The sequence below is a fragment of the Aulostomus chinensis genome, chromosome 23, assembly GCF_037954235.1.
Source record: "Aulostomus chinensis isolate RoL2024-O1b breed Wild chromosome 23, RoL_Achi_v1.0, whole genome shotgun sequence".
In the NCBI taxonomy this organism is placed as follows: Eukaryota; Metazoa; Chordata; class Actinopteri; order Syngnathiformes; family Aulostomidae; genus Aulostomus; species Aulostomus chinensis.
The window spans coordinates 4,420,661-4,441,281 of NC_141342.1; the positions used below are offsets into that span (position 1 = coordinate 4,420,661).

Consider the following 20,621-nt stretch of genomic DNA (forward strand, 5'->3'; position numbering starts at 1 on the left):
GCTCTTGCTGCAAGTGACTGCATCTGTTGATCAAAAATTGGCAGCATGGGTCTGGAGTGGTTTCTGGAACCGTCAAAGAACTAAATGGATCATCCGTGGATGTATCAAAGTGGAACTTCATTTTTTTTTTATACCTGTATTCTTTTCCTCACCACTTTGAGTGAGACGCAGTTAACAACATTTGAAGTCATCCCAGTTTGTCGTGAACTCAGCCCCAGAACACACGAATGCAATCAATGGGGCAACCAGCAAATAACACAATTTAAAAGGGTGTGTTTTTTTGTGATGACAGGCTCAGATTGCGTGAACGGCCCAAGTCCTCCGGTATCATCACTCCATTTTCCTACAGGCAGTCAATGGGATCTGAGCCATCAGGCAACCCAGGGCAAGGGGTGTGTTCCTTAAGTGCTGAGGAAGAGGGGAAGCTGGGCCTGTTGTATATATGAACTGGATGCTTCTGGATGCATTGATGAGTACATGGTACACTCTTCACTCCATGTTTGCTTCCATGAAGTCTCATTTAACAGAATCACTTGATTAAATTTCATTGTTATGCAGAAAATAAGCAGCTGTGCATATAAACCCACATGAAACAAATCAGTGAACAAACCTGAGGCCTGTCTAAAGCACCGAAAAACATGGATGACCCACAACTTCCAAATACTTCATTCTGAAAAAACTGAAGCTTTTGTGCTGGGCCCAAAACACCTTGGAAGCACCTTATCTAAAGGGACAGGTACCCTGGATGGCATCACCCGGACCTCCAGCACGACCGTGAGGAATCTGGGAGTTCTCTTTGACCAGGATCTGTCCTTCAACTCCCACATCCAGTAAATCTCCAGGACGCCTTCTTCCATCGACGCAGCGCCGCGAAGATTTCTAAGTTATGTCTTCATTTACAACCCAGGTGGGCCACTCAATAAAGGCCTTTAAAGATGTGGGTCTGCATTTACAAATCTGTCTACATTTACAGCTCCCAACAAACCTCCAGTCTGAATACACATTTGTAGATTGTTGCTGTCCACATTCACATTTTTTTATCACACATTTACCATTTAATTCACACATAACAAAATCTTATTACACGAATGAACCAAGTAACATGACGACATGGAAGTGAGAGGTGGTGAAATGTTGCTGTAAAGTGAAATCTTCTTTTCCTGACTTGTCTTCCATATTCTCACCAAAACATGCATCAGTTCCTAGTTTAAAACCTTCGACGGTGAGTTCAGAGTGCAAATCCTGCACAGGAAAAGCAACCTCTCTCATAAACAATTCAAGAAATACACAATGAAGTTCTGTTGAGCTGCACACATGGAACAAATGGGTTTATTACAAAGTATGAAATTCAAGGACCGATTTAGACTTTTGGACGTAATTACATGATTTTATACTGTTGTTGGATCATTCTGAATGCATTCTCAAGACATCTGTAGACATTTCATTTTACTAAGATCAAATTCTAACATAATTTAGCTCAGAACTAATAAAGAACAACAATAGACATTTATCTTAAAAAAAGAGAATTATTATCGGACACAGGAGGTGTGCCACCAAGTTTTCTTATTTTTTCTTTTTTAACTGAATCTTTAAAACCTTTTTTTTTCTTTAAAAATCATCAGGTTCACCGCACATTCCAAGAACCACCCTGCCCAATAAATAAGAGTCAATCAACAACCCCAACCCAAGCTGTGATCAATCTCTCTGTCTCTCTCTCTCTCTGTCTCTCTCTCTGTCTGTCTCTCTCTCTCAGTCTCTCTCACACAGGAGAGAGTCTGTTTTTCCTGAGAAACAAGTTTCTCCAAATTTTCAGGAGAAAATGTCCACTTTTTCCCTTCTTCTTCTTCGGCCGAGCATTTTCATGACAAGGCTTGACACTGTCATCGGCCGTTTTCCTAGACTTCCTCCTGGCTGCGTCCTGGTTGAGGGCTGCTTGCTCTCCAGTGTCACCAGGAGCTACCCCAGGAGGAGCAGGAGGGCTCGCTGGGTGCAGAGCTGATAATTTGGTGCCTGCTGCACCTTCAGTGTCAGTCGGCTCAGTTGCGGCATCAGGAGGGCTCATCTGCATTTTTTCCAAACAGTCTTTGAAACTGAAAAACAAAAACGTGACGGTGAATGAGTCAGTGAGTCATTAAAAACATCTACTGAGGTGTGGATCCAATCCTGCTGGTACCGGTATCACAGCTACTTACTAGTGGCCGGCATCCTTCTGGTTCCTCAGATGAGCCATTGTGAGGAATGGATGCTGAAGAGCCTTCTCTGGTGTGATCCTCTGTTCAGGGTCCATTTGAAAAATGGTCCTCAGGAGGTCAACAAACACTGCTCGATCCTCCAACTCGATGGGGCTGTCGGTCTCTGCAGGGAGCTGAAATGACAACAATTCTATTTATCTGTATTCTGCTCTCACAAGCAGAGCAAACCGTTCTTAATGTAAACAGATCCCTTACTGTCATCAGCTCCTCCAGGAAGTGGATAAACTCTTGGTCTTGTCGAGACGTACTGCCGGTCTGCTGGGTGTATTCCTTAGCGGTCTAAAGGAAGAAAACCTTCACTGGTCACTTTCTACTAAATCTTTGAATCGTTTCAAATAGTTGATGCATGACTGAACTCATCTGGAAAAGATCGAACAAGTTAAGATACCTTCAGTCTCCATTTTGAGGAACAGTACTCGCTCTTGGCAAACAGCCGTCGTGTGTGTTTGCCAGCATTGAGAAGGTGCTCAGGTGGTTGGCCCAAGATGTCGATCATGCCTCTCATCTGGAGAGAGAATAGAAAGAACCACATTAGCCCTGGCTGAGTTTGTTCATTGGTCTGCAGTATCTCACGAGGTTCCATATGTTCTCCCACTCACCATCTGGTACTCATTGCATGAGAACAGGCCTTTGCAGGTGTACAGTTGGACCAGCAGACAGCCCAGACCCCACATATCGATGGCCTCAGTTATGGGGAGGCCCAGAATGACTTCAGGTGCACTGTTGGAAGAAAACAAGGGAGTTGTTGAGTGCAAATTCCGCATGTGCTTGGCAAGATTGTCATGACTTCTCAAATAGACGGTTAACAGTAACCGTGTTGAAAGAGCAGCTTTGTAGATCAAGCTTACCGTACTCCCGGTGGCTGAATGGTCTGACCCTGAAGGCTCCGAGCCTTGGATTTTGGGAAGGCCATGCCAAAATCAATCAGCTTCACTCGGTAGGGCATTTTCTTGTGATTCACCAGCATCACATTGTCCAGCTTGAGGTCAGCGTGGGTGACCCCAATGGACTTCAGGGCACCGAAGGCGTTCAGCAACTGCAGGACAGACAAGGAAATGTATGTGGTTCAAGATTCCACTGACTAGGGCGAGGGACAGTTTATTCCTGGTTCTGGTCAACCGAAGTGAATAAAAACACCTCTCACCTGCTGCGTTATCGGCCGAATTTCATTCAGCGTCAGCGGCTGGAAATTCTGATCTTTTAAAAGATCATACAGGCTTTTATCCAGCATCTCAAAAGCCATATAGGATTTGCCCTTGGCTGTGAAGCTCTCCCTGTACTGGATAATGTTGTCCTTTTCTGGGTCGAGGGTCTTCACCGCCTTCATCATCTTTATCTGTGTAGAGAGGACGAAGGGATCACGTTGTTGAGAGTGACACAGTGTGGTACAGCTATTCATCTCATTAAAGACCAAACCAGATCCAAGCAGGCACACGGCATTAAAAAGACCTGGATGATGATGGCGATGACCTACCTCATCTTTAGAGAAGTTCACATGGCGATGCACTTTTAAGGCCACCCTCTCGAATGTTTCCGCCGTCACGCTTTTGTGCACTTTGGCGAACGCTCCCTCGCCCACAGCATCCAGAAGAAAGTATCTTGTCTTTTTACTCTCCACAAACTCTTTCTTGTCAAGATCTAGGATCGGTGACAAGGAAGCTGTCAAGAAAAACAGAACAAATGAGCATCCAAGCATCCAAGCTGTTCATCTCAGTCATTTGGCACCATGGTGCCCCGCAGGTCCTTGAGGCACCAGCGAGTTTGTGAATTTGTTTACACGAACACTTCCAAGTTTGGGCTTCCAAAAGTGATTTTTCGGCCAGTTTGTTGACTGTCCCTGCAGGCAGCTGAAGGGGTGGGGCCTCTAGCAACAGTCACATTGTGATTGGCTGCTCTAATGGCAGTTGTCCTGCTCAGTGTGATGTCAAGTGTTTCGTAAGCAGCAAAACCAAAGAGCATGCAAGTGGTCTGTCTAAAGAGGCAGATTCTGAATGTCTTTGGGTGGTTCTCAACACGCTGGACAACGTTGGTGCATTGTGACATCACACAACCTCCTCCTCAAGCACCCCTAACTTCATATGATGTCAATGTGCACTGCACTCGTCCAAGCACATCTACTTACCTCGAATCATTCTGTCCTTTTGACGGTTCTCAGTTGTCTTGACTTCCATATTGATTCCACCTCTCTTTGGAAAAATCTTCCTTCTTGAATATCTCCACATGTTCCCAGGTGAAGCTTCAACCTGTGGTTTGGAGGTTGAAGTGCAGTCGTCTGATGGTGAACACGTGGGAGGTAAATTCACATGTATACATTTTTATAACGATGATCTCTCATTCATCTCAGTCAGTGATGTCATCAGAATGACTGAGATCAATCTGATGACATCACTGAAGGATCTGCTCATCTCTGTCAGTCTGTCAGTCATCGGCCCGTCTCCCTGAGAGGAGGTCATCAGCCTGGACCCGGTTCTGGAGGGAGATGCGTGACAGGCGTCTCTGCTTTCATACCATTCAGTTCTTTGAATCAAAGCTTCCTCAGTCAGGAACTTTGTTTTGAGTCCATATTTTTAACCATTGTTCTCTGGATATCACAGCAGGAAAACCCACTGCTTTTAAGGTTCTACAGGCTAATTTGAAGGGTTTATATTGACAGCAGCGCCACCAAAAAAGAGGCATTTTACCAAATTAACCAGTATTCAAAATAAATGGAGTAAAGGCCAGACAGGTCAGGCTTCTACAGTATGGTGTGTTTTCAGATTCATACCAAAAAACAACAATTTAAGTACAGAGCACATTTTTTTTCTTCTCTTCATGTTTTCTTTTCTAATTTCTGGTTAAATAGAAACAAACAAAGTCTAATTACAATCCACTTGTTGTTTTTGGAAGATTCATTTTTCTGTTTTTCATTTTTGGTGAAAATATCAGTCAATAGAAACAAGTGGCCATGATGTAAATGGAAAGTCTGTTCGATCTGTTAAAGTGAATTTGATTTTGATAGATGAAAAACTTGCTTTTTCAAGAAATAAAAATTGAAGAACCACTGTACCAGAGATGTTCAGGTCTTTTTATGCAAGTCCAAGTCAAGTCTCAAGTCTTTGGTCACGAGTCCAAGTCAAGTCTCAAGTTCCTGTGTGCAACCTAGGTGCGACTCAAGTCAGAGTCGCGAACTCGAGTCCCCATCTCTGCACTGTACGAGATGGATCTCGTTTGATACTCATTCACGATGATTCCTCTGTGACCACTACAGTCATTTACGGTGCTCCACAAGGGTCTGTGCTTGGACTCTTCACTCCATAATTGCTTCCATGAGGTCTCATTTAACAGAATCACTTGATTAATTTTCATTGTTATGCAGAAAATAAGCAGCTGTACATATAAACCCACATGAAACCAATCAGTGAACAAACCTGAGGCCTGTCTAAAGCACCTAAAAACATGGATGACCCACAACTTCCAAATACTTCATTCTGAAAAAACTGAAGTTTTTGTGCTGGGCCCAAAACACCTTAGAAGCACCTTATCTAATGGGACAGGTACCCTGGATGGCATCACCCGGACCTCCAGCACGACCGTGAGGAATAGTTCTCTTTGACCAGGATCTGTCCTTCAACTCCCACATCCAGTAAATCTCCAGGACGCCTTCTTTCATCGACGCAGCGCCGCGAAGATTTCTAAGTTATGTCTTCATTTACAACCCAGGAGGGCCACTCAATAAAGGCCTTTAAAGATGTGGGTCTGCATTTACAAATCTGTCTACATTTACAGCTCCCAACAAACCTCCAGTCTGAATACACATTTGTAGATTGTTGCTGTCCACATTCACATTTTTTTATCACACATTTACCATTTAATTCACACATAACAAAATCTTATTACACGAATGAACCAAGTAACATGACGACATGGAAGTGAGAGGTGGTGAAATGTTGCTGTAAAGTGAAATCTTCTTTTCCTGACTTGTCTTCCATATTCTCACCAAAACATGCATCACTTCCTAGTTTAAAACCTTCGACGGTGAGTTCAGAGTGCAAATCCTGCACAGGAAAAGCAACCTCTCTCATAAACAATTCAAGAAATACACAATGAAGTTCTGTTGAGCTGGACACATGGAACAAATGGGTTTATTACAAAGTATGAAATTCAAGGACCGATTTAGACTTTTGGACGTAATTACATGATTTTACACTGTTGTTGGATCATTCTGAATGCATTCTCAAGACATCTGTAGACATTTCATTTTACTAAGATAAAATTCTGACATAATTTAGCTTAGAACTAATAAAGAACAACAATAGACATTTATCTTAAAAAAAAGAGAATTATTATCGGACACAGGAGGTGTGCCACCTGCTGAAGGTCTTCTTTATTAAATATTAGAATCATTATCAGGTTTATCACAGTTTCCAAGGTCCTTCCTGCCCAATAAATAAGAGTCAGTAAACAACCTGAACCAAACCTATGATCAATCTCTCTCTCTCTCTCTCTCTCTCTCTCTCTCTCTCTCTCTTTCTCTTTCTCTCTCACACACACACTCACACACACACACACGCACACAGAGGAGAGACTCGGATTTTAAACTTTAAAAGCAGTGGGTTTTCCTGCTGTGATATCCAGAGAACAATGGTTAAAAATATGGACTCAAAACAAAGTTCCTGACTGAGGAAGCTTTGATTCAAAGAACTGAATGGTATGAAAGCAGACGCCTGTCACGCATCTCCCTCCAGAACCGGGTCCAGGCTGATGACCTCCTCTCAGGGAGACGGGCCGATGACTGACAGACTGACAGAGATGAGCAGATCCTTCAGTGATGTCATCAGATTGATCTCAGTCATTCTGATGACATCACTGACTGAGATGAATGAGAGATCATCGTTATAAAAATGTATACATGTGAATTTACCTCCCACGTGTTCACCATCAGACGACTGCACTTCAACCTCCAAACCACAGGTTGAAGCTTCAACTGGGAACATGTGGAGATATTCAAGAAGGAAGATTTTTCCAAAGAGAGGTGGAATCAATATGGAAGTCAAGACAACTGAGAACCGTCAAAAGGACAGAATGATTCGAGGTAAGTAGATGTGCTTGGACGAGTGCAGTGCACATTGACATCATATGAAGTTAGGGGTGCATGAGGAGGAGGTTGTGTGATGTCACAATGCACCAGCATTGTCCAGCGTGTTGAGAACCACCCAAAGACATTCAGAATCTGCCTCTTTAGACAGACCACATGCATGCTCTTTGGTTTTGCTGCTTACGAAACACTTGACATCACATTGAGCAGGACAACTGCCATTAGAGCAGCCAATCACAATGTGACTGTTGCTAGAGGCCCCACCCCTTCAGCTGCCTGCAGGGACAGTCAACAAACTGGCCGAAAAATCACTTTTGGAAGCCCAATCTTGGAAGTGTTCGTGTAAACAAATTCACAAACTCGCTGGTGCCTCAAGGACCTGCGGGGCACCATGGTGCCGAATGACTGAGATGAACAGCTTGGATGCTTGGATGCTCATTTGTTCTGTTTTTCTTGACAGCTTCCTTGTCACCGATCCTAGATCTTGACAAGAAAGAGTTTGTGGAGAGTAAAAAGACAAGATACTTTCTTCTGGATGCTGTGGGCGAGGGAGCGTTCGCCAAAGTGCACAAAAGCGTGACGGCGGAAACATTCGAGAGGGTGGCCTTAAAAGTGCATCGCCATGTGAACTTCTCTAAAGATGAGGTAGGTCATCGCCATCATCATCCAGGTCTTTTTAATGCCGTGTGCCTGCTTGGATCTGGTTTGGTCTTTAATGAGATGAATAGCTGTACCACACTGTGTCACTCTCAACAACGTGATCCCTTCGTCCTCTCTACACAGATAAAGATGATGAAGGCGGTGAAGACCCTCGACCCAGAAAAGGACAACATTATCCAGTACAGGGAGAGCTTCACAGCCAAGGGCAAATCCTATATGGCTTTTGAGATGCTGGATAAAAGCCTGTATGATCTTTTAAAAGATCAGAATTTCCAGCCGCTGACGCTGAATGAAATTCGGCCGATAACGCAGCAGGTGAGAGGTGTTTTTATTCACTTCGGTTGACCAGAACCAGGAATAAACTGTCCCTCGCCCTAGTCAGTGGAATCTTGAACCACATACATTTCCTTGTCTGTCCTGCAGTTGCTGAACGCCTTCGGTGCCCTGAAGTCCATTGGGGTCACCCACGCTGACCTCAAGCTGGACAATGTGATGCTGGTGAATCACAAGAAAATGCCCTACCGAGTGAAGCTGATTGATTTTGGCATGGCCTTCCCAAAATCCAAGGCTCGGAGCCTTCAGGGTCAGACCATTCAGCCACCGGGAGTACGGTAAGCTTGATCTACAAAGCTGCTCTTTCAACACGGTTACTGTTAACCGTCTATTTGAGAAGTCATGACAATCTTGCCAAGCACATGCGGAATTTGCACTCAACAACTCCCTTGTTTTCTTCCAACAGTGCACCTGAAGTCATTCTGGGCCTCCCCATAACTGAGGCCATCGATATGTGGGGTCTGGGCTGTCTGCTGGTCCAACTGTACACCTGCAAAGGCCTGTTCTCATGCAATGAGTACCAGATGGTGAGTAGGAGAACACATGGAACCTCGTGAGATACTGCAGACCAATGAACAAACTCAGCCAGGGCTAATGTGATTCTTTCTATTCTCTCTCCAGATGAGAGGCATGATCGACATCTTGGGCCAACCACCTGAGCACCTTCTCAATGCTGGCAAACACACACGACGGCTGTTTGCCAAGAGCGAGTACTGTTCCTCAAAATGGAGACTGAAGGTATCTTAACTTGTTCGATCTTTTCCAGATGAGTTCAGTCATGCATCAACTATTTGAAACGATTCAAAGATTTAGTAGAAAGTGACCAGTGAAGGTTTTCTTCCTTTAGACCGCTAAGGAATACACCCAGCAGACCGGCAGTACGTCTCGACAAGACCAAGAGTTTATCCACTTCCTGGAGGAGCTGATGACAGTAAGGGATCTGTTTACATTAAGAACGGTTTGCTCTGCTTGTGAGAGCAGAATACAGATAAATAGAATTGTTGTCATTTCAGCTCCCTGCAGAGACCGACAGCCCCATCGAGTTGGAGGATCGAGCAGTGTTTGTTGACCTCCTGAGGACCATTTTTCAAATGGACCCTGAACAGAGGATCACACCAGAGAAGGCTCTTCAGCATCCATTCCTCACAATGGCTCATCTGAGGAACCAGAAGGATGCCGGCCACTAGTAAGTAGCTGTGATACCGGTACCAGCAGGATTGGATCCACACCTCAGTAGATGTTTTTAATGACTCACTGACTCATTCACCGTCACGTTTTTGTTTTTCAGTTTCAAAGACTGTTTGGAAAAAATGCAGATGAGCCCTCCTGATGCCGCAACTGAGCCGACTGACGCTGAAGGTGCAGCAGGCACCAAATTATCAGCTCTGCACCCAGCGAGCCCTCCTGCTCCTCCTGGGGTAGCTCCTGGTGACACTGGAGAGCAAGCAGCCCTCAACCAGGACGCAGCCAGGAGGAAGTCTAGGAAAACGGCCGATGACAGTGTCAAGCCTTGTCATGAAAATGCTCGGCCGAAGAAGAAGAAGGGAAAAAGTGGACATTTTCTCCTGAAAATTTGGAGAAACTTGTTTCTCAGGAAAAACAGACTCTCTCCTGTGTGAGAGAGACTGAGAGAGAGAGACAGAGAGAGAGACAGAGAGAGACAGAGAGAGACAGAGAGATTGATCACAGCTTGGGTTGGGGTTGTTGATTGACTCTTATTTATTGGGCAGGGTGGTTCTTGGAATGTGCGGTGAACCCAATGATTTTTAAAGAAAAAAAAGTTTTAAAGATTCAATTAAAAAATAAAAAATAAAAAAACCTGGTGGCACACCTCCTGTGTCCGATAATAATTCTCTTTTTTTTAAGATAAATGTCTATTGTTGTTCTTTATTAGTTCTGAACTAAATTATGCCAGAATTTTATCTTAGTAAAATGAAATGTCTACAGATGTCTTGAGAATGCATTCAGAATGATCCAACAACAGTATAAAATCATGTAATTACGTCCAAAAGTCTAAATCGGTCCTTGAATTTCATACTTTGTAATAAACCCATTTGTTCCATGTGTCCAGCTCAACAGAACTTCATTGTGTATTTCTTGAATTGTTTATGAGAGAGGTTGCTTTTCCTGTGCAGGATTTGCACTCTGAACTCACCGTCAAAGGTTTTAAACTAGGAAGTGATGCATGTTTTGGTGTGAATATGGAAGACAAGTCAGGAAAAGCAGATTTCACTTTACAGCAACATTTCACCACCTCTCACTTCCATGTCGTCATGTTACTTGGTTCATTCGTGTAATAAGATTTTGTTATGTGTGAATTAAATGGTAAATGTGTGATAAAAAAATGTGAATGTGGACAGCAACAATCTACAAATGTGTATTCAGACTGGAGGTTTGTTGGGAGCTGTAAATGTAGACAGATTTGTAAATGCAGACCCACATCTTTAAAGGCCTTTATTGAGTGGCCCACCTGGGTTGTAAATGAAGACATAACTTAGAAATCTTCGCGGCGCTGCGTCGATGAAAGAAGGCGTCCTGGAGATTTACTGGATGTGGGAGTTGAAGGACAGATCCTGGTCAAAGAGAACTATTCCTCATGGTCGTGCTGGAGGTCCGGGTGATGCCATCCAGGGTACCTGTCCCATTAGATAAAGTGCTTCTAAGGTGTTTTGGGCCCAGCACAAAAACTTCAGTTTTTTCAGAATGAAGTATTTGGAAGTTGTGGGTCATCCATGTTTTTAGGTGCTTTAGACAGGCCTCAGGTTTGTTCACTGATTGGTTTCATGTGGGTTTATATGTACAGCTGCTTATTTTCTGCATAACAATGAAAATTAATCAAGTGATTCTGTTAAATGAGACCTCATGGAAGCAAATATGGAGTGAAGAGTCCAAGCACAGACCCTTGTGGAGCACCGTAAATGACTGTAGTGGTCACAGAGGAATCATCGTGAATGAGTATCAAACGAGATCCATCTCGTACAGTGCAGAGATGGGGACTCGAGTTCGCGACTCTGACTTGAGTCGCACCTAGGTTGCACACAGGCACTTGAGACTTGACTTGGACTCGTGACCAAAAACTTGAGACTTGACTTGGACTTGCATAAAAAGACCTGAACATCTCTGGTACAGTGGTTCTTCAATTTTTATTTCTTGAAAAAGCAAGTTTTTCATCTATCAAAATCAAATTCACTTTAACAGATCGAACAGACTTTCCATTTACATCATGGCCACCTGTTTCTATTGACTGATCTTTTCACCAAAAATGAAAAACAGAAAAATGAATCTTCCAAAAACAACAAGTGGATTGTAATTAGACTTTGTTTGTTTCTATTTAACCAGAAATTAAAAAAGAAAACATGAAGAGAAGAAAAAAAATGTGCTCTGTACTTAAATTGTTGTTTTTGGTATGAATCTGAAAACACACCATACTGTAGAAGCCTGACCTGTCTGGCCTTTACTCCATTTATTTTGAATACTGGCTAATTTGGTAAAATGCCTCTTTTTTGGTGGCGCTGCTGTCAATATAAACCCTTCAAATTAGCCTGTAGAACCTTAAAAGCAGTGGGTTTTCCTGCTGTGATATCCAGAGAACAATGGTTAAAAATATGGACTCAAAACAAAGTTCCTGACTGAGGAAGCTTTGATTCAAAGAACTGAATGGTATGAAAGCAGACGCCTGTCACGCATCTCCCTCCAGAACCGGGTCCAGGCTGATGACCTCCTCTCAGGGAGACGGGCCGATGACTGACAGACTGAAAGAGATGAGCAGATCCTTCAGTGATGTCATCAGATTGATCTCAGTCATTCTGATGACATCACTGACTGAGATGAATGAGAGATCATCGTTATAAAAATGTATACATGTGAATTTACCTCCCACGTGTTCACCATCAGACGACTGCACTTCAACCTCCAAACCACAGGTTGAAGCTTCACCTGGGAACATGTGGAGATATTCAAGAAGGAAGATTTTTCCAAAGAGAGGTGCAATCAATATGGAAGTCAAGACAACTGAGAACCGTCAAAAGGACAGAATGATTCGAGGTAAGTAGATGTGCTTGGACGAGTGCAGTGCACATTGACATCATATGAAGTTAGGGGTGCATGAGGAGGAGGTTGTGTGATGTCACAATGCACCAGCATTGTCCAGCGTGTTGAGAACCACCCAAAGACATTCAGAATCTGCCTCTTTAGACAGACCACATGCATGCTCTTTGGTTTTGCTGCTTACGAAACACTTGACATCACATTGAGCAGGACAACTGCCATTAGAGCAGCCAATCACAATGTGACTGTTGCTAGAGGCCCCACCCCTTCAGCTGCCTGCAGGGACAGTCAACAAACTGGCCGAAAAATCACTTTTGGAAGCCCAATCTTGGAAGTGTTCGTGTAAACAAATTCACAAACTTGCTGGTGCCTCAAGGACCTGCGGGGCACCATGGTGCCGAATGACTGAGATGAACAGCTTGGATGCTTGGATGCTCATTTGTTCTGTTTTTCTTGACAGCTTCCTTGTCACCGATCCTAGATCTTGACAAGAAAGAGTTTGTGGAGAGTAAAAAGACAAGATACTTTCTTCTGGATGCTGTGGGCGAGGGAGCGTTCGCCAAAGTGCACAAAAGCGTGACGGCGGAAACATTCGAGAGGGTGGCCTTAAAAGTGCATCGCCATGTGAACTTCTCTAAAGATGAGGTAGGTCATCGCCATCATCATCCAGGTCTTTTTAATGCCGTGTGCCTGCTTGGATCTGGTTTGGTCTTTAATGAGATGAATAGCTGTACCACACTGTGTCACTCTCAACAACGTGATCCCTTCGTCCTCTCTACACAGATAAAGATGATGAAGGCGGTGAAGACCCTCGACCCAGAAAAGGACAACATTATCCAGTACAGGGAGAGCTTCACAGCCAAGGGCAAATCCTATATGGCTTTTGAGATGCTGGATAAAAGCCTGTATGATCTTTTAAAAGATCAGAATTTCCAGCCGCTGACGCTGAATGAAATTCGGCCGATAACGCAGCAGGTGAGAGGTGTTTTTATTCACTTCGGTTGACCAGAACCAGGAATAAACTGTCCCTCGCCCTAGTCAGTGGAATCTTGAACCACATACATTTCCTTGTCTGTCCTGCAGTTGCTGAACGCCTTCGGTGCCCTGAAGTCCATTGGGGTCACCCACGCTGACCTCAAGCTGGACAATGTGATGCTGGTGAATCACAAGAAAATGCCCTACCGAGTGAAGCTGATTGATTTTGGCATGGCCTTCCCAAAATCCAAGGCTCGGAGCCTTCAGGGTCAGACCATTCAGCCACCGGGAGTACGGTAAGCTTGATCTACAAAGCTGCTCTTTCAACACGGTTACTGTTAACCGTCTATTTGAGAAGTCATGACAATCTTGCCAAGCACATGCGGAATTTGCACTCAACAACTCCCTTGTTTTCTTCCAACAGTGCACCTGAAGTCATTCTGGGCCTCCCCATAACTGAGGCCATCGATATGTGGGGTCTGGGCTGTCTGCTGGTCCAACTGTACACCTGCAAAGGCCTGTTCTCATGCAATGAGTACCAGATGGTGAGTAGGAGAACACATGGAACCTCGTGAGATACTGCAGACCAATGAACAAACTCAGCCAGGGCTAATGTGGTTCTTTCTATTCTCTCTCCAGATGAGAGGCATGATCGACATCTTGGGCCAACCACCTGAGCACCTTCTCAATGCTGGCAAACACACACGACGGCTGTTTGCCAAGAGCGAGTACTGTTCCTCAAAATGGAGACTGAAGGTATCTTAACTTGTTCGATCATTTCCAGATGAGTTCAGTCATGCATCAACTATTTGAAACGATTCAAAGATTTAGTAGAAAGTGACCAGTGAAGGTTTTCTTCCTTTAGACCGCTAAGGAATACACCCAGCAGACCGGCAGTACGTCTCGACAAGACCAAGAGTTTATCCACTTCCTGGAGGAGCTGATGACAGTAAGGGATCTGTTTACATTAAGAACGGTTTGCTCTGCTTGTGAGAGCAGAATACAGATAAATAGAATTGTTGTCATTTCAGCTCCCTGCAGAGACCGACAGCCCCATCGAGTTGGAGGATCGAGCAGTGTTTGTTGACCTCCTGAGGACCATTTTTCAAATGGACCCTGAACAGAGGATCACACCAGAGAAGGCTCTTCAGCATCCATTCCTCACAATGGCTCATCTGAGGAACCAGAAGGATGCCGGCCACTAGTAAGTAGCTGTGATACCGGTACCAGCAGGATTGGATCCACACCTCAGTAGATGTTTTTAATGACTCACTGACTCATTCACCGTCACGTTTTTGTTTTTCAGTTTCAAAGACTGTTTGGAAAAAATGCAGATGAGCCCTCCTGATGCCGCAACTGAGCCGACTGACGCTGAAGGTGCAGCAGGCACCAAATTATCAGCTCTGCACCCAGCGAGCCCTCCTGCTCCTCCTGGGGTAGCTCCTGGTGACACTGGAGAGCAAGCAGCCCTCAACCAGGACGCAGCCAGGAGGAAGTCTAGGAAAACGGCCGATGACAGTGTCAAGCCTTGTCATGAAAATGCTCGGCCGAAGAAGAAGACGGGAAAAAGTGGACATTTTCTCCTGAAAATTTGGAGAAACTTGTTTCTCAGGAAAAACAGACTCTCTCCTGTGTGAGAGAGACTGAGAGAGAGAGACAGAGAGAGACAGAGAGAGACAGAGAGATTGATCACAGCTTGGGTTGGGGTTGTTGATTGACTCTTATTTATTGGGCAGGGTGGTTCTTGGAATGTGCGGTGAACCCAATGATTTTTAAAGAAAAAAAAGTTTTAAAGATTCAATTAAAAAATAAAAAATAAAAAAACCTGGTGGCACACCTCTTGTGTCCGATAATAATTCTCTTTTTTTTAGGATAAATGTCTATTGTTGTTCTTTATTAGTTCTGAACTAAATTATGCCAGAATTTTATCTTAGTAAAATGAAATGTCTACAGATGTCTTGAGAATGCATTCAGAATGATCCAACAACAGTATAAAATCATGTAATTACGTCCAAAAGTCTAAATCGGTCCTTGAATTTCATACTTTGTAATAAACCCATTTGTTCCATGTGTCCAGCTCAACAGAACTTCATTGTGTATTTCTTGAATTGTTTATGAGAGAGGTTGCTTTTCCTGTGCAGGATTTGCACTCTGAACTCACCGTCAAAGGTTTTAAACTAGGAACTGATGCATGTTTTGGTGTGAATATGGAAGACAAGTCAGGAAAAGAAGATTTCACTTTACAGCAACATTTCACCACCTCTCACTTCCATGTCGTCATGTTACTTGGTTCATTCGTGTAATAAGATTTTGTTATGTGTGAATTAAATGGTAAATGTGTGATAAAAAAATGTGAATGTGGACAGCAACAATCTACAAATGTGTATTCAGACTTGAGGTTTGTTGGGAGCTGTAATTGTAGACAGATTTGTAAATGCAGACCCACATCTTTAAAGGCCTTTATTGAGTGGCCCTCCTGGGTTGTAAATGAAGACATAACTTAGAAATCTTCGCGGCGCTGCGTTGCTGAAAGAAGGCGTCCTGGAGATTTACTGGATGTTGGAGTTGAAGGACAGATCCTGGTCAAAGAGAACTATTCCTCATGGTCGTGCTGGAGGTCCGGGTGATGCCATCCAGGGTACCTGTCCCATTAGATAAAGTGCTTCTAAGGTGTTTTGGGCCCAGCACAAAAACTTCAGTTTTTTCAGAATGAAGCATTTGGAAGTTGTGGGTCATCCATGTTTTTAGGTGCTTTAGACAGGCCTCAGGTTTGTTCACTGATTGGTTTCATGTGGGTTTATATGTACAGCTGCTTATTTTCTGCATAACAATGAAAATTAATCAAGTGATTCTGTTAAATGAGACCTCATGGAAGCAAATATGGAGTGAAGAGTCCAAGCACAGACCCTTGTGGAGCACCGTAAATGACTGTAGTGGTCACAGAGGAATCATCGTGAATGAGTATCAAACGAGATCCATCTCCTACAGTGCAGAGATGGGGACTCGAGTTCGCGACTCTGACTTGAGTCGCACCTAGGTTGCACACAGGCACTTGAGACTTGACTTGGACTCGTGACCAAAAACTTGAGACTTGACTTGGACTTGCATAAAAAGACCTGAACATCTCTGGTACAGTGGTTCTTCAATTTTTATTTCTTTAAAAAGCAAGTTTTTCATCTATCAAAATCAAATTCACTTTAACAGATCGAACAGACTTTCCATTTACATCATGGCCACCTGTTTCTGTTGACTGATCTTTTCACCAAAAATGAAAAACAGAAAAATGAATCTTCCAAAAACAACAAGTGGATTGTAATTAGACTTTGTTTGTTTCTATTTAACCAGAAATTAAAAAAGAAAACATGAAGAGAAGAAAAAAAATGTGCTCTGTACTTAAATTGTTGTTTTTGGTATGAATCTGAAAACACACCATACTGTAGAAGCCTGACCTGTCTGGCCTTTACTCCATTTATTTTGAATACTGGCTAATTTGGTAAAATGCCTCTTTTTTGGTGGCGCTGCTGTCAATATAAACCCTTCAAATTAGCCTGTAGAACCTTAAAAGCAGTGGGTTTTCTTGCTGTGATATCCAGAGAACAATGGTTAAAAATATGGACTCAAAACAAAGTTCCTGACTGAGGAAGCTTTGATTCAAAGAACTGAATGGTATGAAAGCAGAGACGCCTGTCACGCATCTCCCTCCAGAACCGGGTCCAGGCTGATGACCTCCTCTCAGGGAGACGGGCCGATGACTGACAGACTGACAGAGATGAGCAGATCCTTCAGTGATGTCATCAGATTGATCTCAGTCATTCTGATGACATCACTGACTGAGATGAATGAGAGATCATCGTTATAAAAATGTATACATGTGAATTTACCTCCCACGTGTTCACCATCAGACGACTACACTTCAACCTCCAAACCACAGGTTGAAGCTTCACCTGGGAACATGTGGAGATATTCAAGAAGGAAGATTTTTCCAAAGAGAGGTGCAATCAATATGGAAGTCAAGACAACTGAGAACCGTCAAAAGGACAGAATGATTCGAGGTAAGTAGATGTGCTTGGACGAGTGCAGTGCACATTGACATCATATGAAGTTAAGGGTGCATGAGGAGGAGGTTGTGTGATGTCACAATGCACCAGCATTGTCCAGCGTGTTGAGAACCACCCAAAGACATTCAGAATCTGCCTCTTTAGACAGACCACATGCATGCTCTTTGGTTTTGCTGCTTACGAAACACTTGACATCACATTGAGCAGGACAACTGCCATTAGAGCAGCCAATCACAATGTGACTGTTGCTAGAGGCCCCACCCCTTCAGCTGCCTGCAGGGACAGTCAACAAACTGGCCGAAAAATCACTTTTGGAAGCCCAATCTTGGAAGTGTTCGTGTAAACAAATTCACAAACTTGCTGGTGCCTCAAGGACCTGCGGGGCACCATGGTGCCGAATGACTGAGATGAACAGCTTGGATGCTTGGATGCTCATTTGTTCTGTTTTTCTTGACAGCTTCCTTGTCACCGATCCTAGATCTTGACAAGAAAGAGTTTGTGGAGAGTAAAAAGACAAGATACTTTCTTCTGGATGCTGTGGGCGAGGGAGCGTTCGCCAAAGTGCACAAAAGCGTGACGGCGGAAACATTCGAGAGGGTGGCCTTAAAAGTGCATCGCCATGTGAACTTCTCTAAAGATGAGGTAGGTCATCGCCATCATCATCCAGGTCTTTTTAATGCCGTGTGCCTGCTTGGATCTGGTTTGGTCTTTAATGAGATGAATAGCTGTACCACACTGTGTCACTCTCAACAACGTGATCCCTTCGTCCTCTCTACACAGATAAAGATGATGAAGGCGGTGAAGACCCTCGACCCAGAAAAGGACAACATTATCCAGTACAGGGAGAGCTTCACAGCCAAGGGCAAATCCTATATGGCTTTTGAGATGCTGGATAAAAGCCTGTATGATCTTTTAAAAGATCAGAATTTCCAGCCGCTGACGCTGAATGAAATTCGGCCGATAACGCAGCAGGTGAGAGGTGTTTTTATTCACTTCGGTTGACCAGAACCAGGAATAAACTGTCCCTCGCCCTAGTCAGTGGAATCTTGAACCACATACATTTCCTTGTCTGTCCTGCAGTTGCTGAACGCCTTCGGTGCCCTGAAGTCCATTGGGGTCACCCACGCTGACCTCAAGCTGGACAATGTGATGCTGGTGAATCACAAGAAAATGCCCTACCGAGTGAAGCTGATTGATTTTGGCATGGCCTTCCCAAAATCCAAGGCTCGGAGCCTTCAGGGTCAGACCATTCAGCCACCGGGAGTACGGTAAGCTTGATCTACAAAGCTGCTCTTTCAACACGGTTACTGTTAACCGTCTATTTGAGAAGTCATGACAATCTTGCCAAGCACATGCGGAATTTGCACTCAACAACTCCCTTGTTTTCTTCCAACAGTGCACCTGAAGTCATTCTGGGCCTCCCCATAACTGAGGCCATCGATATGTGGGGTCTGGGCTGTCTGCTGGTCCAACTGTACACCTGCAAAGGCCTGTTCTCATGCAATGAGTACCAGATGGTGAGTGGGAGAACACATAGAACCTCGTGAGATACTGCAGACCAATGAAGAAACTCAGCCAGGGCTAATGTGGTTCTTTCTATTCTCTCTCCAGATGAGAGGCATGATCGACATCTTGGGCCAACCACCTGAGCACCTTCTCAATGCTGGCAAACACACACGACGGCTGTTTGCCAAGAGCGAGTACTGTTCCTCAAAATGGAGACTGAAGGTATCTTAACTTGTTCGATCATTTCCAGATGAGTTCAGTCATGCATCAGCTATTTGAAACGATTCAAAGATTTAGTAGAAAGTGACCAGTGAAGGTTTTCTTCCTTTAGACCGCTAAGGAATACACCCAGCAGACCGGCAGTACGTCTCGACAAGACCAAGAGTTTATCCACTTCCTGGAGGAGCTGATGACAGTAAGGGATCTGTTTACATTAAGAACGGTTTGCTCTGCTTGTGAGAGCAGAATACAGATAAATAGAATTGTTGTCATTTCAGCTCCCTGCAGAGACCGACAGCCCCATCGAGTTGGAGGATCGAGCAGTGTTTGTTGACCTCCTGAGGACCATTTTTCAAATGGACCCTGAACAGAGGATCACACCAGAGAAGGCTCTTCAGCATCCATTCCTCACAATGGCTCATCTGAGGAACCAGAAGGATGCCGGCCACTAGTAAGTAGCTGTGATACCGGTACCAGCAGGATTGGATCCACACCTCAGTAGATGTTTTTAATGACTCACTGACTCATTCACCGTCACGTTTTTGTTTTTCAGTTTCAAAGACTGTTTGGAAAAAATGCAGATGAGCCCTCCTGATGCCGCAACTGAGCCGACTGACGCTGAAGGTGCAGCAGGCACCAAATTATCAGCTCTGCACCCAGCGAGCCCTCCTGCTCCTCCTGGGGTAGCTCCTGGTGACACTGGAGAGCAAGCAGCCCTCAACCAGGACGCAGCCAGGAGGAAGTCTAGGAAAACGGCCGATGACAGTGTCAAGCCTTGTCATGAAAATGCTCGGCCGAAGAAGAAGAAGGGAAAAAGTGGACATTTTCTCCTGAAAATTTGGAGAAACTTGTTTCTCAGGAAAAACAGACTCTCTCCTGTGTGAGAGAGACTGAGAGAGAGAGACAGAGAGAGACAGAGAGAGACAGAGAGAGAGAGAGACAGAGAGATTGATCACAGCTTGGGTTGGGGTTGTTGATTGACTCTTATTTATTGGGCAGGGTGGTTCTTGGAATGTGCGGTGAACCTGATGATTTTTAAAGAAAAAAAAGGTTTTAAAGATTCAATTAAAAAATAAAAAATAAAAAAACCTGGTGGCACACCTCTTGTGTCCGATAATAATTCTCTTTTTTTAAGATAAATGTCTATTGTTGTTCTTTATCAGTTCTAAGCTAAATTATGTCAGAATTTTATCTTAGTAAAATTAAATGTCTACAGATGTCTTGAGAATGCATTCAGAATGATCCAACAACAGTATAAAATCATGTAATTACGTCCAAAAGTCTAAAGCGGTCCTTGAATTTCATACTTTGTAATAAACCCATTTGTTCCATGTGTGCAGCTCAACAGAACTTCATTGTGTATTTCTTGAATTGTTTATGAGAGAGGTTGCTTTTCCTGTGCAGGATTTGCACTCTGAACTCACCGTCAAAGCTTTTAAACTGGGAAGTGATGCATGTTTTGGTGTGACTATGGAAGAAATACGAATAAAATGATTT

At 43.9% G+C, this 20,621-nt stretch overlaps 4 protein-coding genes across 8 annotated transcripts; 3 read left to right on the forward strand and 1 right to left on the reverse strand.

Annotated features, from left to right (window-relative positions):
- Positions 1 to 1,383: 1,383 nt before the first annotated feature.
- Positions 1,384 to 4,521, reverse strand: LOC147239199 (homeodomain-interacting protein kinase 2-like). 2 transcript variants are annotated; one of them, XM_086195378.1, is made up of 9 exons: positions 4,375 to 4,521; positions 3,727 to 3,911; positions 3,397 to 3,588; positions 3,101 to 3,288; positions 2,852 to 2,972; positions 2,641 to 2,757; positions 2,448 to 2,531; positions 2,193 to 2,365; positions 1,386 to 2,090 (listed from the first exon to the last, which is right to left on the reverse strand). In XM_086195378.1, exons 1-9 carry the CDS (start codon positions 4,472 to 4,474, stop codon positions 1,760 to 1,762), a joined length of 1,491 nt encoding a protein of 496 aa, XP_086051504.1. In that variant the 5' UTR covers positions 4,475 to 4,521; the 3' UTR covers positions 1,386 to 1,759. The 2 variants fall into 2 exon arrangements, with proteins under 2 accessions (XP_086051501.1, XP_086051504.1); XM_086195375.1 differs by having other exon boundaries at positions 1,384 to 2,090; positions 3,397 to 3,911.
- A 2,662-nt stretch (positions 4,522 to 7,183) lies between these two features.
- Positions 7,184 to 10,131, forward strand: LOC147239200 (homeodomain-interacting protein kinase 2-like). 2 transcript variants are annotated; one of them, XM_086195402.1, is made up of 9 exons: positions 7,184 to 7,323; positions 7,787 to 7,971; positions 8,110 to 8,301; positions 8,410 to 8,597; positions 8,726 to 8,846; positions 8,941 to 9,057; positions 9,167 to 9,250; positions 9,333 to 9,505; positions 9,608 to 10,131. In XM_086195402.1, the coding sequence occupies exons 1-9, from the start codon at positions 7,224 to 7,226 to the stop codon at positions 9,936 to 9,938; spliced, it is 1,491 nt and encodes a 496-aa protein (XP_086051528.1). In that variant the 5' UTR covers positions 7,184 to 7,223; the 3' UTR covers positions 9,939 to 10,131. The 2 variants fall into 2 exon arrangements, with proteins under 2 accessions (XP_086051528.1, XP_086051527.1); XM_086195401.1 differs by having other exon boundaries at positions 7,787 to 8,301.
- A 2,095-nt stretch (positions 10,132 to 12,226) lies between these two features.
- On the forward strand, positions 12,227 to 15,251 carry LOC147239201 (homeodomain-interacting protein kinase 2-like). Of its 2 annotated transcripts, XM_086195380.1 has the most exons (9): positions 12,227 to 12,363; positions 12,827 to 13,011; positions 13,150 to 13,341; positions 13,450 to 13,637; positions 13,766 to 13,886; positions 13,981 to 14,097; positions 14,207 to 14,290; positions 14,373 to 14,545; positions 14,648 to 15,251. In XM_086195380.1, exons 1-9 carry the CDS (start codon positions 12,264 to 12,266, stop codon positions 14,976 to 14,978), a joined length of 1,491 nt encoding a protein of 496 aa, XP_086051506.1. In that variant the 5' UTR covers positions 12,227 to 12,263; the 3' UTR covers positions 14,979 to 15,251. The 2 variants fall into 2 exon arrangements, with proteins under 2 accessions (XP_086051506.1, XP_086051505.1); XM_086195379.1 differs by having other exon boundaries at positions 12,827 to 13,341.
- Positions 15,252 to 17,243: 1,992 nt separating this feature from the next.
- Positions 17,244 to 20,229, forward strand: LOC147239202 (homeodomain-interacting protein kinase 2-like). 2 transcript variants are annotated; one of them, XM_086195344.1, is made up of 9 exons: positions 17,244 to 17,393; positions 17,857 to 18,041; positions 18,180 to 18,371; positions 18,480 to 18,667; positions 18,796 to 18,916; positions 19,011 to 19,127; positions 19,237 to 19,320; positions 19,403 to 19,575; positions 19,678 to 20,229. In XM_086195344.1, exons 1-9 carry the CDS (start codon positions 17,294 to 17,296, stop codon positions 20,006 to 20,008), a joined length of 1,491 nt encoding a protein of 496 aa, XP_086051470.1. In that variant the 5' UTR covers positions 17,244 to 17,293; the 3' UTR covers positions 20,009 to 20,229. The 2 variants fall into 2 exon arrangements, with proteins under 2 accessions (XP_086051470.1, XP_086051469.1); XM_086195343.1 differs by having other exon boundaries at positions 17,857 to 18,371.
- The last annotated feature ends 392 nt before the right edge of the window (positions 20,230 to 20,621 follow it).

Excerpts from the sequence above, each read along its gene's own strand:
- LOC147239199 (XM_086195375.1), bottom strand. The coding sequence starts at position 4,474 with ATGTGGAGATATTCAAGAAGGAAGATTTTTCCAAAGAGAGGTGGAATC. Across the intron at positions 3,912-4,374 it reads AAAGGACAGAATGATTCGAG|CTTCCTTGTCACCGATCCTA; the intron begins GTAAGTAGATGT and ends TTTTCTTGACAG. Across the intron at positions 3,289-3,396 it reads TTCGGCCGATAACGCAGCAG|TTGCTGAACGCCTTCGGTGC; the intron begins GTGAGAGGTGTT and ends TCTGTCCTGCAG.
- LOC147239200 (XM_086195401.1), top strand. The coding sequence starts at position 7,224 with ATGTGGAGATATTCAAGAAGGAAGATTTTTCCAAAGAGAGGTGGAATC. Across the intron at positions 7,324-7,786 it reads AAAGGACAGAATGATTCGAG|CTTCCTTGTCACCGATCCTA; the intron begins GTAAGTAGATGT and ends TTTTCTTGACAG. Across the intron at positions 8,598-8,725 it reads ATTCAGCCACCGGGAGTACG|TGCACCTGAAGTCATTCTGG; the intron begins GTAAGCTTGATC and ends TTCTTCCAACAG.
- LOC147239201 (XM_086195379.1), top strand. The coding sequence starts at position 12,264 with ATGTGGAGATATTCAAGAAGGAAGATTTTTCCAAAGAGAGGTGCAATC. Across the intron at positions 13,638-13,765 it reads ATTCAGCCACCGGGAGTACG|TGCACCTGAAGTCATTCTGG; the intron begins GTAAGCTTGATC and ends TTCTTCCAACAG. Across the intron at positions 13,887-13,980 it reads CATGCAATGAGTACCAGATG|ATGAGAGGCATGATCGACAT; the intron begins GTGAGTAGGAGA and ends TTCTCTCTCCAG.
- LOC147239202 (XM_086195343.1), top strand. The coding sequence starts at position 17,294 with ATGTGGAGATATTCAAGAAGGAAGATTTTTCCAAAGAGAGGTGCAATC. Across the intron at positions 18,668-18,795 it reads ATTCAGCCACCGGGAGTACG|TGCACCTGAAGTCATTCTGG; the intron begins GTAAGCTTGATC and ends TTCTTCCAACAG. Across the intron at positions 19,128-19,236 it reads CCTCAAAATGGAGACTGAAG|ACCGCTAAGGAATACACCCA; the intron begins GTATCTTAACTT and ends TTCTTCCTTTAG.